At 44.6% G+C, this 20,265-nt stretch overlaps 1 protein-coding gene across 1 annotated transcript; it reads left to right on the forward strand.

Annotated features, from left to right (window-relative positions):
* The first annotated feature begins 226 nt into the window (after window positions 1–226).
* On the forward strand, window positions 227–18,988 carry ECRG4 (ECRG4 augurin precursor). The gene is made up of 5 exons (XM_010394273.4): window positions 227–417; window positions 13,062–13,184; window positions 13,857–13,904; window positions 16,387–16,538; window positions 18,601–18,988. The coding sequence occupies exons 2-5, from the start codon at window positions 13,094–13,096 to the stop codon at window positions 18,760–18,762; spliced, it is 453 nt and encodes a 150-aa protein (XP_010392575.2). The 5' UTR covers window positions 227–417; window positions 13,062–13,093; the 3' UTR covers window positions 18,763–18,988.
* Window positions 18,989–20,265: the final 1,277 nt, after the last annotated feature.

Below are 20,265 nucleotides of genomic sequence, written 5' to 3' on the forward strand. Positions count from 1 at the left end.
TAAAGAGCACTAAAATACTCCCTGGAGCTGGGCGCTCATCGTACAGTACAGCGGACACAAAAGCTGAAATTCCTTTCACATGAGAACATGGGTACATCTGCTTGCAATCATCTTCCTCCAGGCAGCCGGCCTGATCAAGGAGAAATGTGATTCTCCACACTTGGTCCAAGGAGTGCTGGGTAGACGCCTACAGCCAAGGGGCTGGGATTTGGGAGAGAAATAAACTCGCCTTTCACACCCGGCATCCCCAGCAGTCCCGTGGCTCCCGCGCTCACAGCCTTGGCCGCTTCTTGCCCTGCTTGCAGGAGGCAAGGCATGCTGGAATAAAGAGAAACTTGTTCTGTGGCAGGAAAGGTCATTTCTTCTGGCCAGGCATTCCCATCCTGGGAAGGAGACAGGAAGCATATTACATTAAAGGTAAACTGATAAAATATTTGTCTGCTGGAGGAAGGGGAGGAATGTCAAAAACATGTTAGTGTTCTTTCGAAAAAATTATTGTGGCATCTTACTCCTTCCCTGACAACAACTGTGGGTGTCATGAAGAAATGTTTCAGCCTTCAGTGATGTGTAGGCTTATGCTGGGCATTTTCCTTGCTGCAAGGATGCTCTTTGTCTGTCTGTGCATGCCTGCATGTGTACACACCGGGGTGTGAATGTGCTCCCTGCAGCGGAGGAAACAACTGAAAGTGTTAGAAATGAGTGGACATAGAGGGCATATTAGCAGAGTCTCTGGGAAATCTATTGTTTGTTATTACTTTCTTTGTTGCAGCTGACCAATGAGAAAACAACTAAAAAAATCACTTCTTTGATGAAATGTGCAGTTTGTAGCACAGATGTCTTATGGTTTGTGTACTGCTGTAGATTTGTCACATTCCATGTTAAAACTTGTTTTTCATGCTGCTACACAAGAGGACTGAAGAAGTAATTTATAGGTACAATTAAGAATGCCATGTTTGGGGAATAAAGGGAGAGTATTTGCAACAAAAGCAAGTTTGACAATTGAGTGGCTCAGCTTCACTCTGATTCCTGAAAGCAAGCTGAAGGCAGCAGCCACAGTGTACTTTTAATTTTCAAATCTGATCATCCATTAATATGTTTGTAAAGGCTTGGTTGCCCCACCTCCTCAGGCTGGTTTTTACCAGCTCAATAGCCTAGGTAGCCTGCAGACCTGAGCCAGGTTTTCAGAAGACATTAAAAACTCAGTGATGCAGTTGTAGCTGCAGTGCTCCAAGGACACGTGCGTCCCAACCCAGCCACAGCATCCCTACAGCTGGACTGATTAAAATGGTCAGAAGTGACAATTCACCACAACCCTGCAGGAAAATGCTGTGCTGCAAGCTGGGCAAGAGGACCTGGGGCAAGGCAGCCTGCTCTGTGTATGCTGTTTGGAGGCATGTGGTTAAATCAGGCATGGTCTGCTCCCAAACTCTTTGAACCGAACTGTTGCTAAGACCTGCTAAGGTCTTGGTTTCAGACAAGCTATATTCTTGGCGCCAAACAAGTGCCTAATAAAGAGGACAGTTCTCATGAATGAGTCTTACTTTGTACATTTTTAAGAATCTATCTTGTTTAGGGAAGTTTTGGTTGGGTGGAAGAACATCACCCCTTAGCAAATGCAGAGAACGGTGATGGACAGATAATGTTTTAAAAAAAAAATTGGCTAGCAGAGGTTCTGCATATTTGACCATTTCAGTTTATTCACATACATTCATGTACACATGCAGAGTTTTAAGGTGACTGTAGAATGTTCTGTGCTAGTGCATGAAAATTCAAAGGGAAACATCTGTCATTAAAAACAATAGGAAAAAGCATTTATTTAGCACAGGCTGAAATGCAGAAATGTTTGCATGCTGTGTTTGGCTTGATTTACTATAGGGAAGAGTTAACGATGTACAGAAGTGCTGTCTGTAAGAAACTGTGCGGGGCCTGCTCTTTTCTGGGGCTTCTCACGTGAATGTTCATTGGGTATTGCAACACACTGACACTCTGTAATAAATCCACCATGTTTTGTAAAAGCCTCACACTCAATGTATTTTTTAAATACGGTTTCGTTCCCTGTGAATACTAATGTGGATATACAGAGATGAGGAGCTTTCCAACGACAGACACAGATGGGATGCCTTTAAGGCTGTGTCAGTGGCCTCTGAAAATATTGATTACCAAGTGCGGTTACTGAGAAAAGATGCTGAAGCCTTTGGAATTGAACAGTTAACAGAGCGTGCATCAAACCTGGATTTTCAGTTATAGGAGGATAAGCCCTTATGTCAGTCCTTCCCTGCGTCAGCCACTAACTGATGGTTGGGTCTCAGTGTAGCTAAGGGAAAAGGCACATCTGTGTTCCTTTGCTTTGTGAAGGCTGTGCTTACGGAGAACATTCTTACCACTCACCACACAGATTTCATCCTCAGCAGGAGGATGAGTTTTCATCCTCGGCAGGAGGCACAAGTGCAAGTCTTCAACTTTGGGGACTAAATGGAATTTGTCAAGGCCTTGCAGAATCAGGTCTCATTCTTGCCTGTTGGTCTTTCTAATGTTATGCCACTGCTTTTGTCTCCTCTGCCTCTTACTTGCAGCCTCTCTGTTCCTCATAGCGCTGTCATCAGCTGCCATCCTGTTTCAGGTATTGCCTGAAGCCACTGCTGAGCAATTGATGGGAAAACAATAATGGTTAGATTGGAGGAAAGTTTGCTTCAGCAGGCATTTTTGTATAAATTCAGAGAAATCCATTTTGTAGGTGACTTGTAAATGTACAAACCCTACACTACCACCTGTCTTTTCCTTCCTTTTACATCCAAGAGAGATGCATTGATTTTAAGGCTAGAAGACATCACTCTGGGCTGACCATGTGCAAAATTCAGGTACTCTGACATCCCTGTATAAAATTATGTTTCAGGATCAAGAAGAGTACCTGTGACAGAGACTGTCTTTTGACAAGGAGAAAAAACTCTCCTTGATTTAGAAAGATCGTGTAGTCCAAGGCAATTCTTTTGAAGTTGTTCCAGTGTTGTTAACATCCGTCTGATATTTCCCCTTAGACTCTGAGCCCATTACACATCCAATTAAGCTAGAAGTGCTTCAGAAGGGAGGCTGCTCCACTACCTGCACATTCATTGTCCATGCACAGAATTCAAATATCAGTAAGCAAAATGCATTTGTTTCATAATTGTAATTGTTCTTGTCATAAACTCAGCCTCAGATTATTTTGGATAATTTGTTCCTGAAGCTGCCTACATAGTCTGGGAAGGAAATAGGAAGATACATTTTCCAACATATTTGCTATGCAGAAAATGTGCTTAGACCTTTGATTAATATTCCTAGTTTGTATTGTTTATTTACACATAAGAGTTTAGTTGTCTGTAATGAGAGCTTATTTTTAAAAGAAAATATATGATGTTTAAGTGGAAACTGCAGATGAATAGGAGAGAGACACCTCGGATGAAATAATAAGAGGTGGAATTTGTTGAAACCAAAATGAAGGAATTCTGTCAGCCTTTGTTTTAATCTGTTCCTTTTTTAAAGCCTTGCCTGGAGTTGCCTGTGCGCTCGCAGGGAAATCAATCTATGCCTTGGGCAGTGGGATCTCTCCATGGCTAGGGAGACTGATTGATTGTTTCATATATTGAGACTGTAGGTTTGATGGGAACTCTATAGGAACGGTGACAGCAGTGGAGATTTGAGGGTTTTGGCTTCTTTATTAAAATACATGCCTTACAACATGTGCTCCTTCTTACAAGATAAAAAGTCCTCTCTCCACTGTGTAGTTCTGTCTTCTTTCTGCTGTGTGTTTCTCTTCTCTTTTGTGTATTTCTCTCCTTCCTCTCCAAACATCTCAGTATGGATTAAGTGCAAAATAAAATTAGTAACTCATGTAAGATTAGTATTATGGAAAAGCTTTTCCATGGGCATATTTAGTGGCTTTGTAATGATTCAGTGATTTGGTTGTATTTGGTGCTTTTTTTTCTAAGTGCAAAATAATCCATGGGCATATTTAGTGGCTTTGTAATGATTCAGTGATTTGGTTGTATTTGGTGCTTTTTTTTCTAAGTGCAAAATAATTTCTCATAACATGGCCTTCTCAAACCCCATGACAAAAATTTCACATGAAATTATCAAGGGTAAAGTGTTGGTTTTACTAAACCCAAGAACTCTTAGATTTAAATCAGCAGAACCAGGACTTTTCTTATCCAGGTGCCTAAAATTTGCACAGTGGCTGACCAGGCTCAATCTCTGAAGAATGCGCTCCCATGATGGGTACAGTGTTTGATTTCAAAATATGGCTGATCTGTCATTTTCTCTTCATTGAAAAAAACCAAACAGCAGAAAGCTTCCTATCTGCTCCTATCTCCTCCCTTCTGTCCAGGGAAGCATTGGAGTCACCATCCCTGAAGGCTTTTAAAAGATGCATGGATTTGGCACTTAGAGACATGGTTTAGTGGTGGACTCGACAGTGGAAGGTTTGTCATTGGACTCCATGATCTTAAAGGTCTTTCCCTACTAAATGTTTCTATGATGTGGTGATCTTCTCATCTCTGGTTAACAAGTGATTATCAACAACTGAAATTCAGAAAGAACTTCACAGAAAGGGTTGTTAAACACTGGAATGGGCTGCCTATGGAGATGGTGGAGTCACCATCCCTGGAGGTGTTCAAGAAACAACTGGACGTGGCACTGCATGGTTTAGTTGACCAGGTGGTGATTGGCCAGTGGTTGGACTTGCTGATTTTGGATCTAAGGACAATATAACATCAAAGTTATATTGCTGCCCCTGCATCTACATTAACCAACATAAAAATGAGAAGTTTAAGTGACCATCTTTAAGAAGATGTTTGTATTCCAGTTATAACTTGAGTAAAAATAAACAGTCTAATACCACTGTGTGGCCTCTCCCAATCTATTATAGAGTCATTACTGTGCTCGTGCCATTTCTGCAAGGTACAAGAGGTTCTCAAAGGTTTGTCTGTGTGTTTACTCACTGCTCTATGGCTAAACCCTAACCTGGACACACACGTGAAAGAAAGACATTGGTGGCATCAGGGCATTACCCAGCTCAGGTCCTCCCCAGTTCCAAATGCTGTTCAGGAATATGTATTAGACTTGCAGCCCATTTTAATAAATAGTTACCAGGTGAAAGCATCTTTTCATTGTAGCCATTAGGTGGTAACATTACCTAATAAAAAGGCAGTCACTGTCTTTCACTCAGGGACAGTACTACAGATCTGCCATGCGGGATGTGAAAATGCATTAAACCAGGACAACATTCTTTAAAGCAAAAATCACTGTGGTCCTCTTTCAAATAAAAAAGGAGTCAAACACAAAGATTTATAATGGCAGGTCTTGAGAGAAGAGGAGGGGAAAGAATTTTGTGTTGGTTTTGGTAAAAGTTTGATTGAATTGCTCATTCCAACTTGAAGAATGACATCCTCAGAAATCCTCTTTCTGAAGCTGATTAACTTTCAGATTAAAATTGATATCTAATGCAGCCCAGAAAGTGAGAGATCTCACCCAGACCGTGGCTGTCTTGCCTACCAGGACATTTTTGATGGAAGGGAAACAGCATGCTGGAGATAGATGGCAGCATCTTAGCTCCTCTGTGCCATCCTGCATGACAGGAGTTCCAGGGCAAAAGAGCAATTATGCCGATGCCTTGAGGAGTGAGCAGGAACTCCGGAGGCCTGTCTACACTAACAAGTGCAGGCAGGTTCTTCTGCTTGGTTGATGAAAAGCCAGCATGAGTTCAGGAGTTGTGCAGTCCTATTAGCATGAGGAGAGCTAATGTGAGCTGGGCCAGGCTCCATGCTGTGATTTGGGATCAGAGACCAGCAGCCTTCCCTTCTGTCGCTCAGCAAACACAGGCCCAGGAGAGCAAAGAGATGGGGATGAAATGCCCACCTTTCCAGGGGAACCATGTTTTTGTACAACAGTGTTTTGTGATATCCAGACGTGGAGTGGGATTTAATCTTTCTGACATAAATGGGATTCCGTGGGGCTCTTGTGATTAAAAATGCATGTGTGCATGAATACTTGCAGGGAGAGTGCCTAAATGATCACAGCAGGCAAAAAAACCTCCCCTCGAATTTCCATACCCTGCAGCCACCCACCCTTTGAAGTCACTGGCATCCAGGGACAGCTGGGTGCAGTGAGGCTTCATGGGGGAAGATTAAAGATGTCATGATCTCTTACTCAGCAGCAGCAGAGAGAGAGTACAGAGAGTGCATTCTCGTGGAAACAAACCGACCAGTAAATCAAAGAGGTAATCCAACATCAGATGAGCAGAGGCACAGGCTTGTTCACAGGCAGGCCATTGGTGAAACTGGGATGCACAAACATAAAGCAGAGCCAGCAAGAGTGGCCACAGAGCAGATCAAGAGAGTTGTAAGGTCATATGTGATAAAGTCAGGAAGACAAGTGAGGTTTCTGCTCTGATAACCTGAGAATCACGCTCTAAGCTGGGATGCACTGCATGTTACTAAGGCTCCCAAGGGCTCATGTTTGACCCGAGGAGAGAGCAGTCACCTGCCCTCTGCTGCAGGTGACTCTGCTGTATTTCATATTTCAGCCTCAGGCAGGCTGGCAGTGCTGCTGAAAACTGCAGCCCGTGTGATTCTTACCTGCCTGAGAACACAGGCAGGGGAAAACAGGTTGTTTTGTTTATGCTGAAAATGCCTGCATACTCCAGGCGATGTTCCAGCTCCTCTGCTTTGAAACGTGGGCTTCACACTGAGCCAAGAGTGGCAGCAGCTCTCTGGGGTGTTCCCCTTTTCCTTCCCCATGAAAACGCACCCACTTTCTACCATTTCAAATAAATCCCCATATTTTTACGGCACATACTCAGCAGGCACATGCTGTGTCCCTGCAGGTCTCTGAGGCTCCTGGCCATGCTGGCGAGGTTGCAGTGGAGATGCGCAGGGCTTGCCAGAGCATTGCTGCAGGCTCCTGGTGCTGTGGGGATTGAGGCACAGGGAGGGAAAGCTTGGGCAGACCTATCACAAATTAACCTGTCACTGTGTCAGGCTCTTTGCTCCTCAGAAGGCAAACCTGTTCTGCTAGTAAACTTTCCTGCACAAGCTGAAATCCACTCCAGAACATGCCCACATTTAACCAGTGTCATCACTAAGGGGTCATGAAGATACTGATTTGTCCTGCAGGGACCAGTTTTAGGCACTGCCAAAGCCTCAAAATGCATGACAGGAGAAGGAAGAAATCAGGTGGGATGGGATCTGTGCAAGTCAGATTGCCTCTCTTTCTGCAGCCATCTGCTCTGGGGACAGTGCTTACCAAGCAGTGAGCTTTGCCAAACCAGCTTCCTGGTGAAGCCTGAGGAAGGAAGTAATGCTGTCATGACGAGGATTTGGTTGAGGGCCCAGGAAGACAGGGCAACCAGAATGGAGCTTCTGGCATTAGTGTTGGACACTCTTCAGGGAAGGGCTGGATCACTGGGAACAGTGACACGGGTGACATGATGTAGTACAAGGTCAGACAGCTTTTTTTATTATATGAATAACACCCACACCCTGAGAAAGCCCAGAGTTTTGGGGAAAGAAGAGAAACATGTACAAACCATTAGGACAGCAATGAGGTATAGGGATGCTAACACCAAATTGTTACATTTAAGATTTTTGAGACTTTGCATTTCCTAATCTTTGAGTAGGTGCAGCTTGTTTGTTGGGTGGGTCTGTCTTTTTGTTTGTTTGTTCAGGGTATTTTTTAAGAAAGTGTGTGTGCATCCTGGATGTGAATAATAAAATAAGGCAATGAACACAAGTAAAAAAATATCTCAAAAATGAGAGTTCAGAAAAAAAAGTTCTGAAGCATGAAAAATAGGTATCCCAAATGACAGCAGTAAAGGAAAGAATGATTTGAATGAAATCAGGCCATGTCAAAAAGACAGGTATTAATGTACTAGAGTCCCTTTCCATCTCCCTTCCTGCTAAATCTGACACGCAGACTTGCTATATGCTACCAGGTTTATCCTAAAAGTATGCTGGAGGCAGTGAAAGAGAAAAAGGAGAAGGATTTCTTAGAGAGAGAATGTTTTTATCCCTCTGTGGAAAGGAAGCAGCCATGATCTGATAACATTGCTGAACTAATCTGCTTCTCACTGAGTTTATCACCAGAGGAATAAGGTTAATTCTGCAGTGAGGGCAGCAAAGTGCTGTCAGTCAGTGAAGGAAGGAGGATGGACAGACCAACAGACACCATTTCTTATCTGGCAGGCTCTGACAGAAGCTGAGAAACATATCAGCAGTAGCCAAGCAGGAGAAAAAAATCCCAACAACTTTATTTTAAGCTGTTTTCTATGGAAAATATGAGCTCTAATATTCATTACTAAAATGGACCAAAGAAACAGTGCAACCAGTTGAGATGCAATGGCTGAAATGTGTCCCAAACCATGTGCCAAGGACAATGAGACTCACAGCTGACAATAAATAAACTTTTCCTGAAGAAAAGGTGTTTGCCCTGGGACTTTGGGCTGGTCCTGTCACTGTCAGTACATCTCTGGGGCAGAGATGAAACTCAAAATATTTTGGAAAGAACTGACTGATGATTTAAATATTCTTCCTTCTGTTTGGAAAGAAAACAGGACTCCTGCACTTTTCTTGGAATAGTGTGCAGAAAATGATTCGGAGCGCCAAGTGCCTCTACCCTAAGGCAAGCGACCAGGACAATATGGCTGAGAGATTTGTAAAAACCTTATTAGCAGAAAGTAATCATTTTCTGGGTGTTAGGAACACTGTTAAAGGCTGCTGTGTTCTTGATCAAAGGGATGATTTTAGTGGATTGTTAAAATCTGCATGGTGCTTCTTTGCAAAGGATGAAGTGTCATCTCCTGCACTCCCTGGCCAATTTCCAACTCATCTATTTTCCTACTAAGTTATGCTGATGTCGAGCCTCGTTATTTTATCTTAAGTCTCACTATATTTGGTGGTGGGGTTTTCTTGGAAATCCAGCTTTGGTAGTCCTGTGATTATATAAGCATTTAATCTACACTGTATTCAATAACATTATTGTGTTGAAACATTTAAAATCATGAAGTCTAATAAAGAAAGAGGGAAAGAAACCAAGATCAATCTTTTTAATGCATTTTTTTTTGTGCTTGGAATTACTGAATACCCTTGAATAGCCATTACTGACACTCTCTCTTACATTTTAATGAATAAACCACAGTTCTCTCAACAGCTGCTGTGATGAGAGGCAAAAGCAGAGGAATCTCTGCTATTCAGGGATTTCTTTGTACTTAATTTTAGGCAAAATGTAGTATAATAATAATAATAATAATAGTAATAGTAATGGTAAAACACTTAAAAACTTGGAATGCTTTGAGCCAGAGATTGCCCCCCTCCCCGCCCCCCCATTTAAATCAGATCAGTTAAAGAGCCACACATGCCCACACCATTTCAGGTAGCTTAATTTTAAACTGCTGGGCTTTAAACCAGTGTGCACAAACTCAGAGATCACACAGATGAAATGGGGTTGCCTGAGTAGTCGGCAAACCTGCTGCAAGTTGAAGAGCTGTTTAAAAATCTAGGGCCTTCTTTGCTTACCCCAAAAAACACACTAAGTCCTGCAGGCTCCAAAGACAAAGCTGGCCAGTAGCAGACTCGGCTATCAGAATTTCTTTAGTGAGCTCCTTGCCTTGCTCCTGACTAGTTTCTCAAAGTCAGGTTCAGAGTGGTTTCCACTGGATTGCTCCCAAATTTTTGCCTCAGGCTTGCAAGACCGTAGTCCTCAGTCGAACCCCATGCCATGAAAGTAATGATCCTGCCAGCTCCACCCTGCTGTCCTGCCGAAGGCATCCCTCCAATTCGTGATCTTTGTTATGCTGAGGGCTTGATGAAGTTTACACCATGTGTGAAAGGGGCCCTGCTCACTGCTCCTCATTCCAGAGCTGTCTGGGGAACAGTCCTGCTGACAGCATTAATTAACATCTTTCAATAAAATTTTGACATCAAAGGTCTACTACTGTCACCAGTGGTGATGAAAGACATTTAACCGAATGACATCATTAGTGCAAACTTGCTTACCTAATGCCCTTGGGAATGCTACCCAACCACGCCAGCAGAGAGCTTCCAGCACTGGTGTGCCAGTGGAGGCAAATCAAGCCCTAAGACAAGCCTTAAAGTCCTTCATGCTGAAGAAAGGGAGGTTTTAAAGAGAGCAATGTCACTGCTGATGGAGACATCCCAGGAAAACACTGCAGTTTCCAAGCTGTACACACAGCAACTGTGGGTTTCATGGCAAATAACAGAAAGGAGTACTGCAGGCATGTCAATAAGCTTGGATATTCACTTGGGGGTAAATACTTGGAATAACAATGCAGTAGCTGCAAGCTCAGCAGAAAAATATGTCTTACTACAATACCAGGGCAACACTGCCTTAGTCCTTAAAACAACCTGAAAATAAAGAGATTGCTACTGGGAAAACACCAGTCACCTTTCACCCTTGCCTTTGAAAAGAAGTGCTGTTATATTTTTCTTTACTTTATGTCAAAAACTTGTGTCCCCTGAGCTGAGAAAGTGACCTCTTCTCAAAGACACTGCACTCAGTTTAAACCTGAGCATTATAGTCATCTGTCAATCACTTCTTCCATCACTAGAGCAATGAATTTCTACAATAACCTTGTACTTGAGTCAATCCATTCTCTGGGTTTCACAAGATTGCATTTTATCCCAGCAGTTTCTTGAGTCATTATGATGCACTTGGTATCCAGAGGAGGTTCTGTGCTTTGTATTTCCCTGGACCAGAGCCACAAAGCACCTGAAGTTCTACTGAGCCCCAGCTCCCACACAAGGCTTGTTACAAACCAACCAGCTGAACACAACACCCTTTGCCATTACCAGTATAGCAGTAAACCATGAATATTCATGACTAATTCCCCTAGTTTTATAAATTAACTCCATCATAGCTTTTTCATGTAGCCTTGCATATGTGTTCTTCACTTCTGTCCCTTCTAGCTATACTCTGCAAGTAACTATCCCAAAAGCTCTGGTGGTTTTAGCAAACAGGCTGTCAGCGTTAAGCTGATGAAAGAGTGCATTGATTCAGGAGAAAGGGCATTTGCTCCAACACACGGTGTTGTCTGCTGACACTTGAAGCATGGGGCTACAGGGAAAAACCACTCAAAAACAGTGACAGAAACAGAAAAGACAAACTAGTTCTGGTTCACATTTGCATGGGAGTTGAGCTGGGACCCCAGCCTCCTATGGAAGTTCTTCCATTACAAGGATCGGGATGGTGCTGCTCCCTCCTGCTCTGCCTCTGTGGGAGGATGTGGCTCGTGCAGAGAGCCAGAGGCACTTTGGTTGAAGCTGTTGTTGCTGCCACTTGGTTGGGATAACAGAATCATAAAATGGTTTGGGTTGGAAGAGACATTAAAGATGATCCCATTCCAATCCCTCCCCACCATCAGCAGGGACACATTTCCAAAGATCAGGTTGCTCAGAGAACCCCATCCAACCTGGCCTTGAACACTTGCAGGGATGGGGCATCCACAACTTCTCTGGGCAAGGAGTTCCAGGGTCTCAGCACCCTCACAGCAAAGAATTTCTTCCTAATATGTAATCTAAACCTATCCTCTTTCAGTTTGAAGCCATTATTCCTTGTCTTGTCATTACATGTCCTTGTAACAAGTCTTCATAAAAAGGATGAGCAGAGTTGCCTCAGCTTTAGCTCAAGGGTGCTGGGGGATGAAGGGCAGCAAGGGAAAAACTTTGAGCACAGATCCAAGTAATTTGTTTCAGAAGAGGAAAGATGTGTGGGGCAAACAGGAGCGATTTCCTGGAGCGATTTCCTGGAGCAGCATTCAGGCTGGGGCTGGGGCACTGCTGAGGGACCAGCCCATGCTGGTGATCCTTCTGCATTTTACAGTGAGTGTAAAAGCGAGCCATGGGATCTGGTCCCACCCCCCACAATCAGCTGTACCTGTATGGCTCCCTCACCATGCGCTCGTGGCTATGTATATGCACACACATCCATATTCAGTATATGTATTTATATACAGTTGCAATATATAGACTGTGCGCTCTGTGTGTGTGTATTCATCTGCAACTGATCTGGAACCGATCCTTCTATCAGGGAGCCAAGGCCCCAGCACTTGCCAGATTTCTCACAAGTAGTTTACAGAGGAAGCTCAGCTCTCCCTTGCTCTAGGCTGGCACAGGTTCAGCAAGAAGGTGAGATGCTCATTATGGTCTCCTGAGTGCTGTGGGTCTCTGCTGCGAGGGAAGAGAGAGGTTTGTGTCTAAGGATGGGTAAGGAATTCATTAGGAATTCATCTGGGGTGTTTCTGGCATCTGCAGGGGAAGGAACTGATAGAAGATTAATTCATGGAGGGAAGGTTTAAGTCTGAATCAGGAAAAGGCAAGAGTATGTTTAGGCACCATTAGAGTTATGAAACTGCCGAGCAAGGGCTCTTAGATTGTGAGTTTAGCTTTTGGTCCCTGAGTTCCTACAATAAACTAAAACTGTCCATATGCAGAAAAAAATTTTCCAAATTATTTTTGAAAGCTAATCAGTTAAAATGCATTGAGATTTTCTGGGGGTTTGGATGGTGGGAGAAAGGGGGACAGAGAAAACCCTGAACTAAGTCACCTTTGGTTGATTCTGTTTAGTTTTTCCATCAAGGCAATCTCTCAATTTCCATGTGCTGTTCCAAGGATCTGACAAACGGGGTTTATATCGAGAACGATGTGCAGTGACATGCCACAGCCATTTAAATTTTTTTTTAACTCCCCTGTCAGAAAAGCCTGCATGAACTGCTGGAAGGTCTTTACCAGTCTCACTGGATTGATTGTGTGTAACTCCAAAAAAAGAGTGCTTCTGGGAAGCAGCCGAGCACCCGGGTGGGTGCCTGGTCCTGCCCGCAGGAATCTCGCCCCGCTCCGAGCGCAGGGTGCGCATTCCCACGGGATCCCGGGCTGGCTGCCGGTGCGGGGAGCGCTGCCCTCGCCCCCCCGGCCCGGCCGCATCCCCGCCCCTCCCCGCCCGTCGGACGGGCCCTTCCCTCCGCTCCCGCTCCTCCGTCCCTCCCTCCACCTCCGTCCTCTCCGTCTCCTCCCGCACAGGTGGGACTCCTCTCCTGGCCGCCCCTGCCGCGATGCCGCCGCCGTGTCCCCGCGGGGCCCTGCCCGGGGCCTCCCTCCTCCTCCTCCTCCTCCTCCTCCTCCCGCTGCTCTGCGCGGCCCCCGGTGAGTGAGCGCGGCGTGCGGGATGCGGGACACAGGGAAAGCATCACCCGGCACGTCCTGGGGAGCGGCAAAAAGCCTTCCCCCGGCCTCCCGCGTGGGTGAGAGCCTTGGGAAGCTGCAAATCTTGTGCAAGTTGGGCATCTTTTTAAAAAGGTGCTTGTTTGCCAGTGACTGAAGCATTTCGGAACAGCCGAGCGCTTGTAGGTCTCTTGTTGCGCTGCCCGTCTGGGGATCAGCAGGATGACTGCTTCGATGTGCTTTGGTGCAGGATGCCAGGCACAATTTTGGGGCAGTCTGATTGTTAGCACAGCCCTCACCCAGTGACCAGGGACTTCCAGCATTATCATGTTGCTCTGGGTGCTGGTACTGACACCAGCTGCAGTCTTCTGATGGAAAATATAATAATTTACTTGGTGAAGAAGGCCATAATTGGGCTCCTCTTGCCAAGAGAGCTGGGGAGAGGATGCTGGAGTGTCAGAAGCTTCCCTGCAGTGTATATTGGGCTCAACTGTGGAAAGGGGAGCAAAGAGAGCAAGTTTCTCCTGGGAGAAACTTGTCTGCTTTGCCTGTTGAGCTGACACTATAACAAAAATACTTCTGGCAGTTTTTGAGAAATAATCTTTTGTTGTTGTTATTTCCTCCTTAGTAAATGTATGTGTTTTATTTGTCTAGATGTTTCAAGGGGCAATAAGCTTAAACTGATGCTTCAGAAACGAGAAGGTAAGTAAAGAGACAGCAAAGTGCTTTCCTTTGTTTTCCTCTGACTCGGTTGCTGTCAGCCGAAGCTGCTGATGAGCTGTCCCTGTACCCCCAGCTCCTAGACTGCCGACAGAGCAGGAAGCTGCAAGCACAGGGACACTCTCACCACGGGCCACACAAAAACCACCTGCTCAGGCAGAGCCTGTGCCTGCGTGCCCGTTTGGGACGTTGGGCTGGAGGCTCTGCTTCCCACAGCTCCCTCTGAAATCTGGGGTTCCCAAGCTCAGGCAGCATGCCTGCCTTTAGCTCTGCACAGCGTGCAGCACCAACCTTTTCCAGTGTACACATGGCAGACGTGGCATTTATCTGGTTTATTCTGGGAAGTCACAAACTTTTCCAAGGAATTATAATGCATGGAAATACTGCTGGCTCAGGCACAGAGAAGAAAATGCGCAAACCTGGATTGCCTATGATGCCTTGACTTGCTCTTTTTATCTTGGCCCTATGTGTGCTTCCTTTTTGGAAGACTGCTCTCTTACGGGAGAGATGATGGCCAAGGGCCCAGCAGTCAGAAGCATGGAATGGCTCACTGGTTGAGGTAAGGTGGTGGAAACTAAGCCAGCTGGGAACAAGCTGCACCATGGCAGATGAAACATCCCAGAAGTTTTGGCCAGCTCCCCTCAGCCTGCTCTGTGGCTGAAGCAAAGAATTTACATCCCCACAGAGGGATGTAAAGCCTACTTTCTGCAAGGCTTTCTAATTTCTTACTGAGTTTTTTTTTCTGGCATCACTCCACACCTCTTACCAGCACTAAAATATAAATCCCACCCACCTCTCTTGTGTGCGGGTCCCTTCCATCACCATTCTGCAGTGCTTGTGTGCAGATAGGAACGACCTTTCTGCACCACAGCAGTGGCCACTTGTTTGTTCAGGTCCCCTGGGGAGAGGGACTGCCTGGGAAAGGCTCTTGGAGCATGCAGACAACATGGCTTAGACAGGAAAATCTGCAAAATTGATGATGGAGGGAACATGCAGCCCCTTTAATTCCAGCCTTGCTCCCCTTCTCTGGTTGGTTTCTAAAGCAAGCAGGCCAAGTGCACAGCACTGCTTCCCTTGCTGGCAGCATCCCTTGTGCAAGGGCTCATTCATGGGGCATTTGCTCAGCTATCCCTCTTCCCAGTAGTAACACCCAGTTCAAGCTCATGGTGAGTTATCAGTTTCCAGCTCATCATTGCAGGACAGCCTACTATTTCCCACTTACTGCAACACTCATCTATCACCTTTATCTCCAGAATCTCCTTCTCTCTGTAGTCCTTTTCCTTCCTCTGTGAGTCTGCCCAGCTCCTATTTCAGTGGTTTTCACATCTCCACTTGATGTCTCTGTCTACCCCAGCCTCTTCCCTCACATCCTCCAAAATTCCCATGCACATCCGTGGTCCTGATTTCTCCCTCATTGTAATGAACCATCTGAAGCCAAGACTCCTCCTACTCCTACACACTTCTTGTTTCACAGCCAGATAACAGCCATATTTTATCATTTCTGTGTGTGGCCTGAGGCTGGCCAGTCACAGAATCATAGAATTGCTAGATTGGAGAAGATCTCTAAGCTTAAGTTCAACCATTTACCCAGCACAGTCATGTTCACCACTAAACCACGTCCCTAAGTGCCACATCTACGTGTTTTTAGAACACTAGCAGGGATGGCAATTCCCACCACTTCCCTAGGCAGCTCATTCAAAAGCCTGACCACTCTTTAAGTGAAGGAATTTTTCCTAACATCCAATCTAAACCTTCCCTGGCACAAATTGAGGCCATTTCTTCTCATCCTGTGTAGTCCTCTCATCCATGCCTTTGGGAGGTGCATCGATTTGTCCAGCAGCCATGGCAAGCTGCTCTTAGGCATGGAACAAGCCAGACGGCACGTCTGTGTCTGGCAGGGTGAGGGCATTTCCATGCATCCCCCACGCAGGGTGCTATGAAAACCTGATGGACTTTTATTTTCAGGCATACAGGGCATTTAGTAGCACTCATTTAAATGCTACTTTTTTACACATCAGATTCAAAAATCCATCTTTTTATGGGTTTCTGACTTCACTCTGTTAGCAGTGTTTCTCCAGCTTCCTCAGTCTTTTTATCTTCTTATCTTTATCCCAATTACTGCAACTCTAGCACTTAGGGCCAGTCTCCTGTTCTCTCCTGAAAACAAAACACATTATGTATACGCTCATTGAGTCTGGGTGTTTTTATTTAAGTTCTTCAGTATGCTGCTGTACTTGTGCTCAGAAATGCTTTTCGAGAGTCCAGGAGAATGAGGGTAGCTGAGAAATCCTATTACATTGGTGATTCCTGGGTTTATTACTGTTGCTCTGCTACAGGCACTGCACTGGCAAGCACAAAGGTAATGGCATGATGTGAGAATCATTTTCTTACTTGCTGCAAGCAGTATGCTTCAGGCTGACCAAAAATTTCCTGGCATGCCTTTTGTGGGGGGAATTAATTTCAGCCCCTGCTGCTGTGAAGCCTGAGGTGTCAGCAAAAGCAGCCAAGGAGTTCCTGAGCAGCCTGAGACGCCAGAGGCGCCAGCTGTGGGACAGAAGCCAGCCCGACGTGCAGCAGTGGTACCAGCAGTTCCTGTACCTGGGCTTCGATGAGCAGGTAAGAAATGGAGAGCAGCATGGAGAGAAGGCGGCTTATAAAAAAAAGAGGGAGAATAGACAGGGATAGAACAAAGGGGATTGGGTTTAAATGAAAGAAGAAGAGATTTAGATTAGATGTTAGGAAGAAATTCTTTACTGTGAGGCACAAGACCAGGATGCCCAGAGACGTGGTTGATGCCCCAGTCCTCTAACTGTTGAAGGCCAAGTTGGATGGGGCTTTGAGCAACCTGGTCTAGTAGAAGGTGTCCCTGCCCAGATTTCTTCTTTTAAAGTGGCAAATGTCACACAGAAATATAAGCTCTGTTACTTGTTCGAGATCCTTGCATTATTACATTAAGATCCTGTATGGAGTTCCTGCCTGCTATCAAACTTAAGCTTAATAAATTGCAGCTGGACACATGAACATAGTTTGCTTTGTGAAATAGGTGGCCAGACTCAAAGCAATCACTCGCATTTCAGGAAAGTAATATGTCAGCCTCAACCTAATCAGCTTCTAAGCATGCTGAGAAATCCAAACCAAGCTGGCTGTGATTGGCACTCCTCAGTGAAATGGCACTGACATTACGCACCCAACACACGCTTGTGCCTCCACAGCGTGGGCAGCTCCTGACCATCATGAACACTGGCAGCTGTGCCTCCACTCTACATGTGAAAGGAAATCCACTGGATAATGTTCAGCCAACCTCCCTTCAAATGAGAAGGATACATTTTTTAAAAACAGTTTATTTGTAAAAACACTGGAGTGGAATCAAACTCTGCACAAAGCTCTACTAAATAGATGCTGGAATAGGGCAAATAAAGTGCATTTGGTTGCAGTCCCACATGCAGAATCATTTCTGCTTTTAATAAGAGGTAAAAATAGTTATAGATGTTGAATTCTTGGCTTCTATCAGCTGCATGAATATGTTTAATGAGATTGCATTGGCACAGGCAAGCTGGAATATATTTTGGAGCTTCATGCTATGTGGATTGCTTGGAAGATGAATGCATTCATTTTCAAAGCTGCAACAATTAGAAAAATAATCCTTTGCTTGAGTTGAAAATAATGAAGGGTACTTTTTTCTAAATTCTCCTGGATATTCTGTGGATAAAAGTCATTTCTTAACAGCATGGCTATATCCCCCTTCACTAATAGGAATAGGAAAAATAGGAAAAGTGGTTTTATACATCAGAAACTGAAGACTGGGGGCAAATACCAAAAGTAACAAGGACAAACCATGCAGATAAAGTGAATTCTCCTCTGAGTTCCTGTATGCATTTCAAAATCTGAAATGAGGCCTGTTGTGGGATACAATGAATCCATTTAGTAGCTTTTCTTGAGTATTAAGACACAGTTTTAACAATGAAATAACTGTTTGTTCCAGCAAAGGACTTGGTCCATACTTATCCATTGTGTATTTTGCAAAACTTTTTTTTTTCCCCAAACCTCAGCCAAAAATATTTCCAAAGAGTAATTCAGATGGAAAGGCTTTGGCTTGGCAAGTATTTGATATCCTTGCACACTATTTTTCCTCTACTGTTGGGAGCAGAACTGAAGTGCTTATTGCATTTCCATAGCTGGAAGGCTGCACTGTACCTTCGTTTTCACCCGTGCAAGGTGGGAGTGAGAGATCATAGACAGAAAGCAAAAGCCAGTTGTACCCCAGTCAGGGACATTGTGACTAAAGGCACAGGACAAGGGAGAATGGAACCTTCGGATTTTTAATTGTAAAACACTGACATAATTCTGCAGTCCACCATTGACAAGGTAATATAAATGTTAAAGGTGCTTAGTTCATGTTTCAGGTGACGGCGCTCTCAGTTTCAGCACTTTGCAGTGGGCAGGGGGTGTAGGGCTGGGTCCCAGGTGGGGCTAGGCAGGACAATTCCTGCACACAGGGTCCTGATAATCCCATAGAGAAGGTGAGTACAAGTCATAAAACCCCTTAGATCTAAAGATTTCCTTTATGACAATGTGCAAAGGATCATAATTTCTGAAAGACGCTCTTGCACCACTTCTGTTCCATCTCATCACTGTAGTTTCAGGCTGGAAAGCAAATGTTCTCTTTTTTTTCTGGCAGAAATTTGAAGATGACATCTCCTACTGGACAAACTTGGGGCGTGCCCGTAATGAGTACTATGGTGGGTACTACCAGCACCACTACGATGAGGATTCTCCCATTGGCCCACGAAACCCACACTCCTTCAGGCACGGAGCAGGCGTCAACTACGATGATTACTAATGCCATTTATCCTACTATAGCTGTGCCTGTAGGGCTGCACTGGGTGAGGCTGAGCCCTCCCTCAGCCAGAGTGACCCCGCTTTTTCTTCTATTCATGTCAAACAGCAAGAGTAAAGGAACAGCCAGACTTTGATGAAAGCAACATGACTTTTTTAAACTATCATTACTTAGTAGTACACTATATATAAAAAGTGTTAGAGAAATAAAGCTTTTTTGATAAAATAAACAGGTTGCCATTATTTAGTAGACTTCATAACAGCAAGTTTAATCCCAACTGTATTACTACAGATTCCTTTTTAAAGGGCTTTTTCATTTGCTGTCCTACAATCAATTGCAAAATTACATTGTGTCATCTACTTTGGCATATATAATACATAATATAAGCCAGTACATTTAAGATGTGCCTGCCCATTCACATTCCTATTAACAAATAAACCAAATTATTCTTGGGAGAAAAGAAAAAAAGGATTCCTGTCAATTGAAGTGCTGCCTTGTTGCCTCCTCTGCCGTTGCCATACCTACAGAGTGCAGCCCTCCAAGCCTGACAAGGCACTCCTGCAGCTCCTGTTGGGTCAAGGACACAGATATTCACAAAAGCTAAATTCAGTGCAGAGGAGCTTGCCTACCTACAAAGCCTGTGAAAGGATTCTCCAGGGAATGGGCTCAAGGCAGGAACTTGACTTCAGCAGTAATTGCTGAGGCGCAGAGCATCCAACTCGAGCAGCCCCAACCCCTCCCAGGCACGATAACCCAAAGGTTATCTTTGCTGAATACTCCCCTTTGTGTCCATTCCACTTAGCGTCAAGCTTTCAGCCTAGCTCAAAATAGGGAATAAAACAACAAAGTAAGCTATTTAAAATGAAGTTAGTGTCAGACAGCATCCAACACAATTCCCTGACATCACAATTTCCTACTGCAAAATTCCCTCTGCACCAATTCAGACTGGAACATGCACATTAGGCTGAGCATCAAAATATATCAGAGACTGGGCATCTGTTAGTGAAACACAGTGGATTAAAGGGGGATTTTTGGTGGTACCATGTATGTTAAGAATCCCAAAACATAACCCATTTTTGTATCACAGCAATATCAGCGTAGGAAGGAGATTTCAGCTGTCAGGGGCTTCAGGAGGAGCTCAGCAGAGGAAAGCACTGCTGGCACTTGACAAATGTAGAGGACAGGGAAGGGGCAGGTGAGGAAGGCTGCCTCCTCCATGACTTCTGGAACTGAAGAATCAGGATAAAGAGATTAAATATGTTCTACCAACTATAGCAGTCAGAGAAGGCAGCATGGATGCTTTAGCAGTCTCTCATCTAAAGCTTACAGGAAATTTCCAAAGCATGGATCATGGCAACACCACTCTTTACACTTCACTTCTTTCTTTCATAACTCTGAGTGCATTTCCCAATCTTTTGCTCAAAACCCTCGTTTTGTGACGGACTGGTGTCTAGGAGATGCAGCCCAACACTATCCAGCTCCCTGCAGGAACACTTCCCAGGAGAC

Source organism: Corvus cornix, chromosome 1, assembly GCF_000738735.6.
Source record: "Corvus cornix cornix isolate S_Up_H32 chromosome 1, ASM73873v5, whole genome shotgun sequence".
NCBI lineage: Eukaryota > Metazoa > Chordata > Aves > Passeriformes > Corvidae > Corvus > Corvus cornix.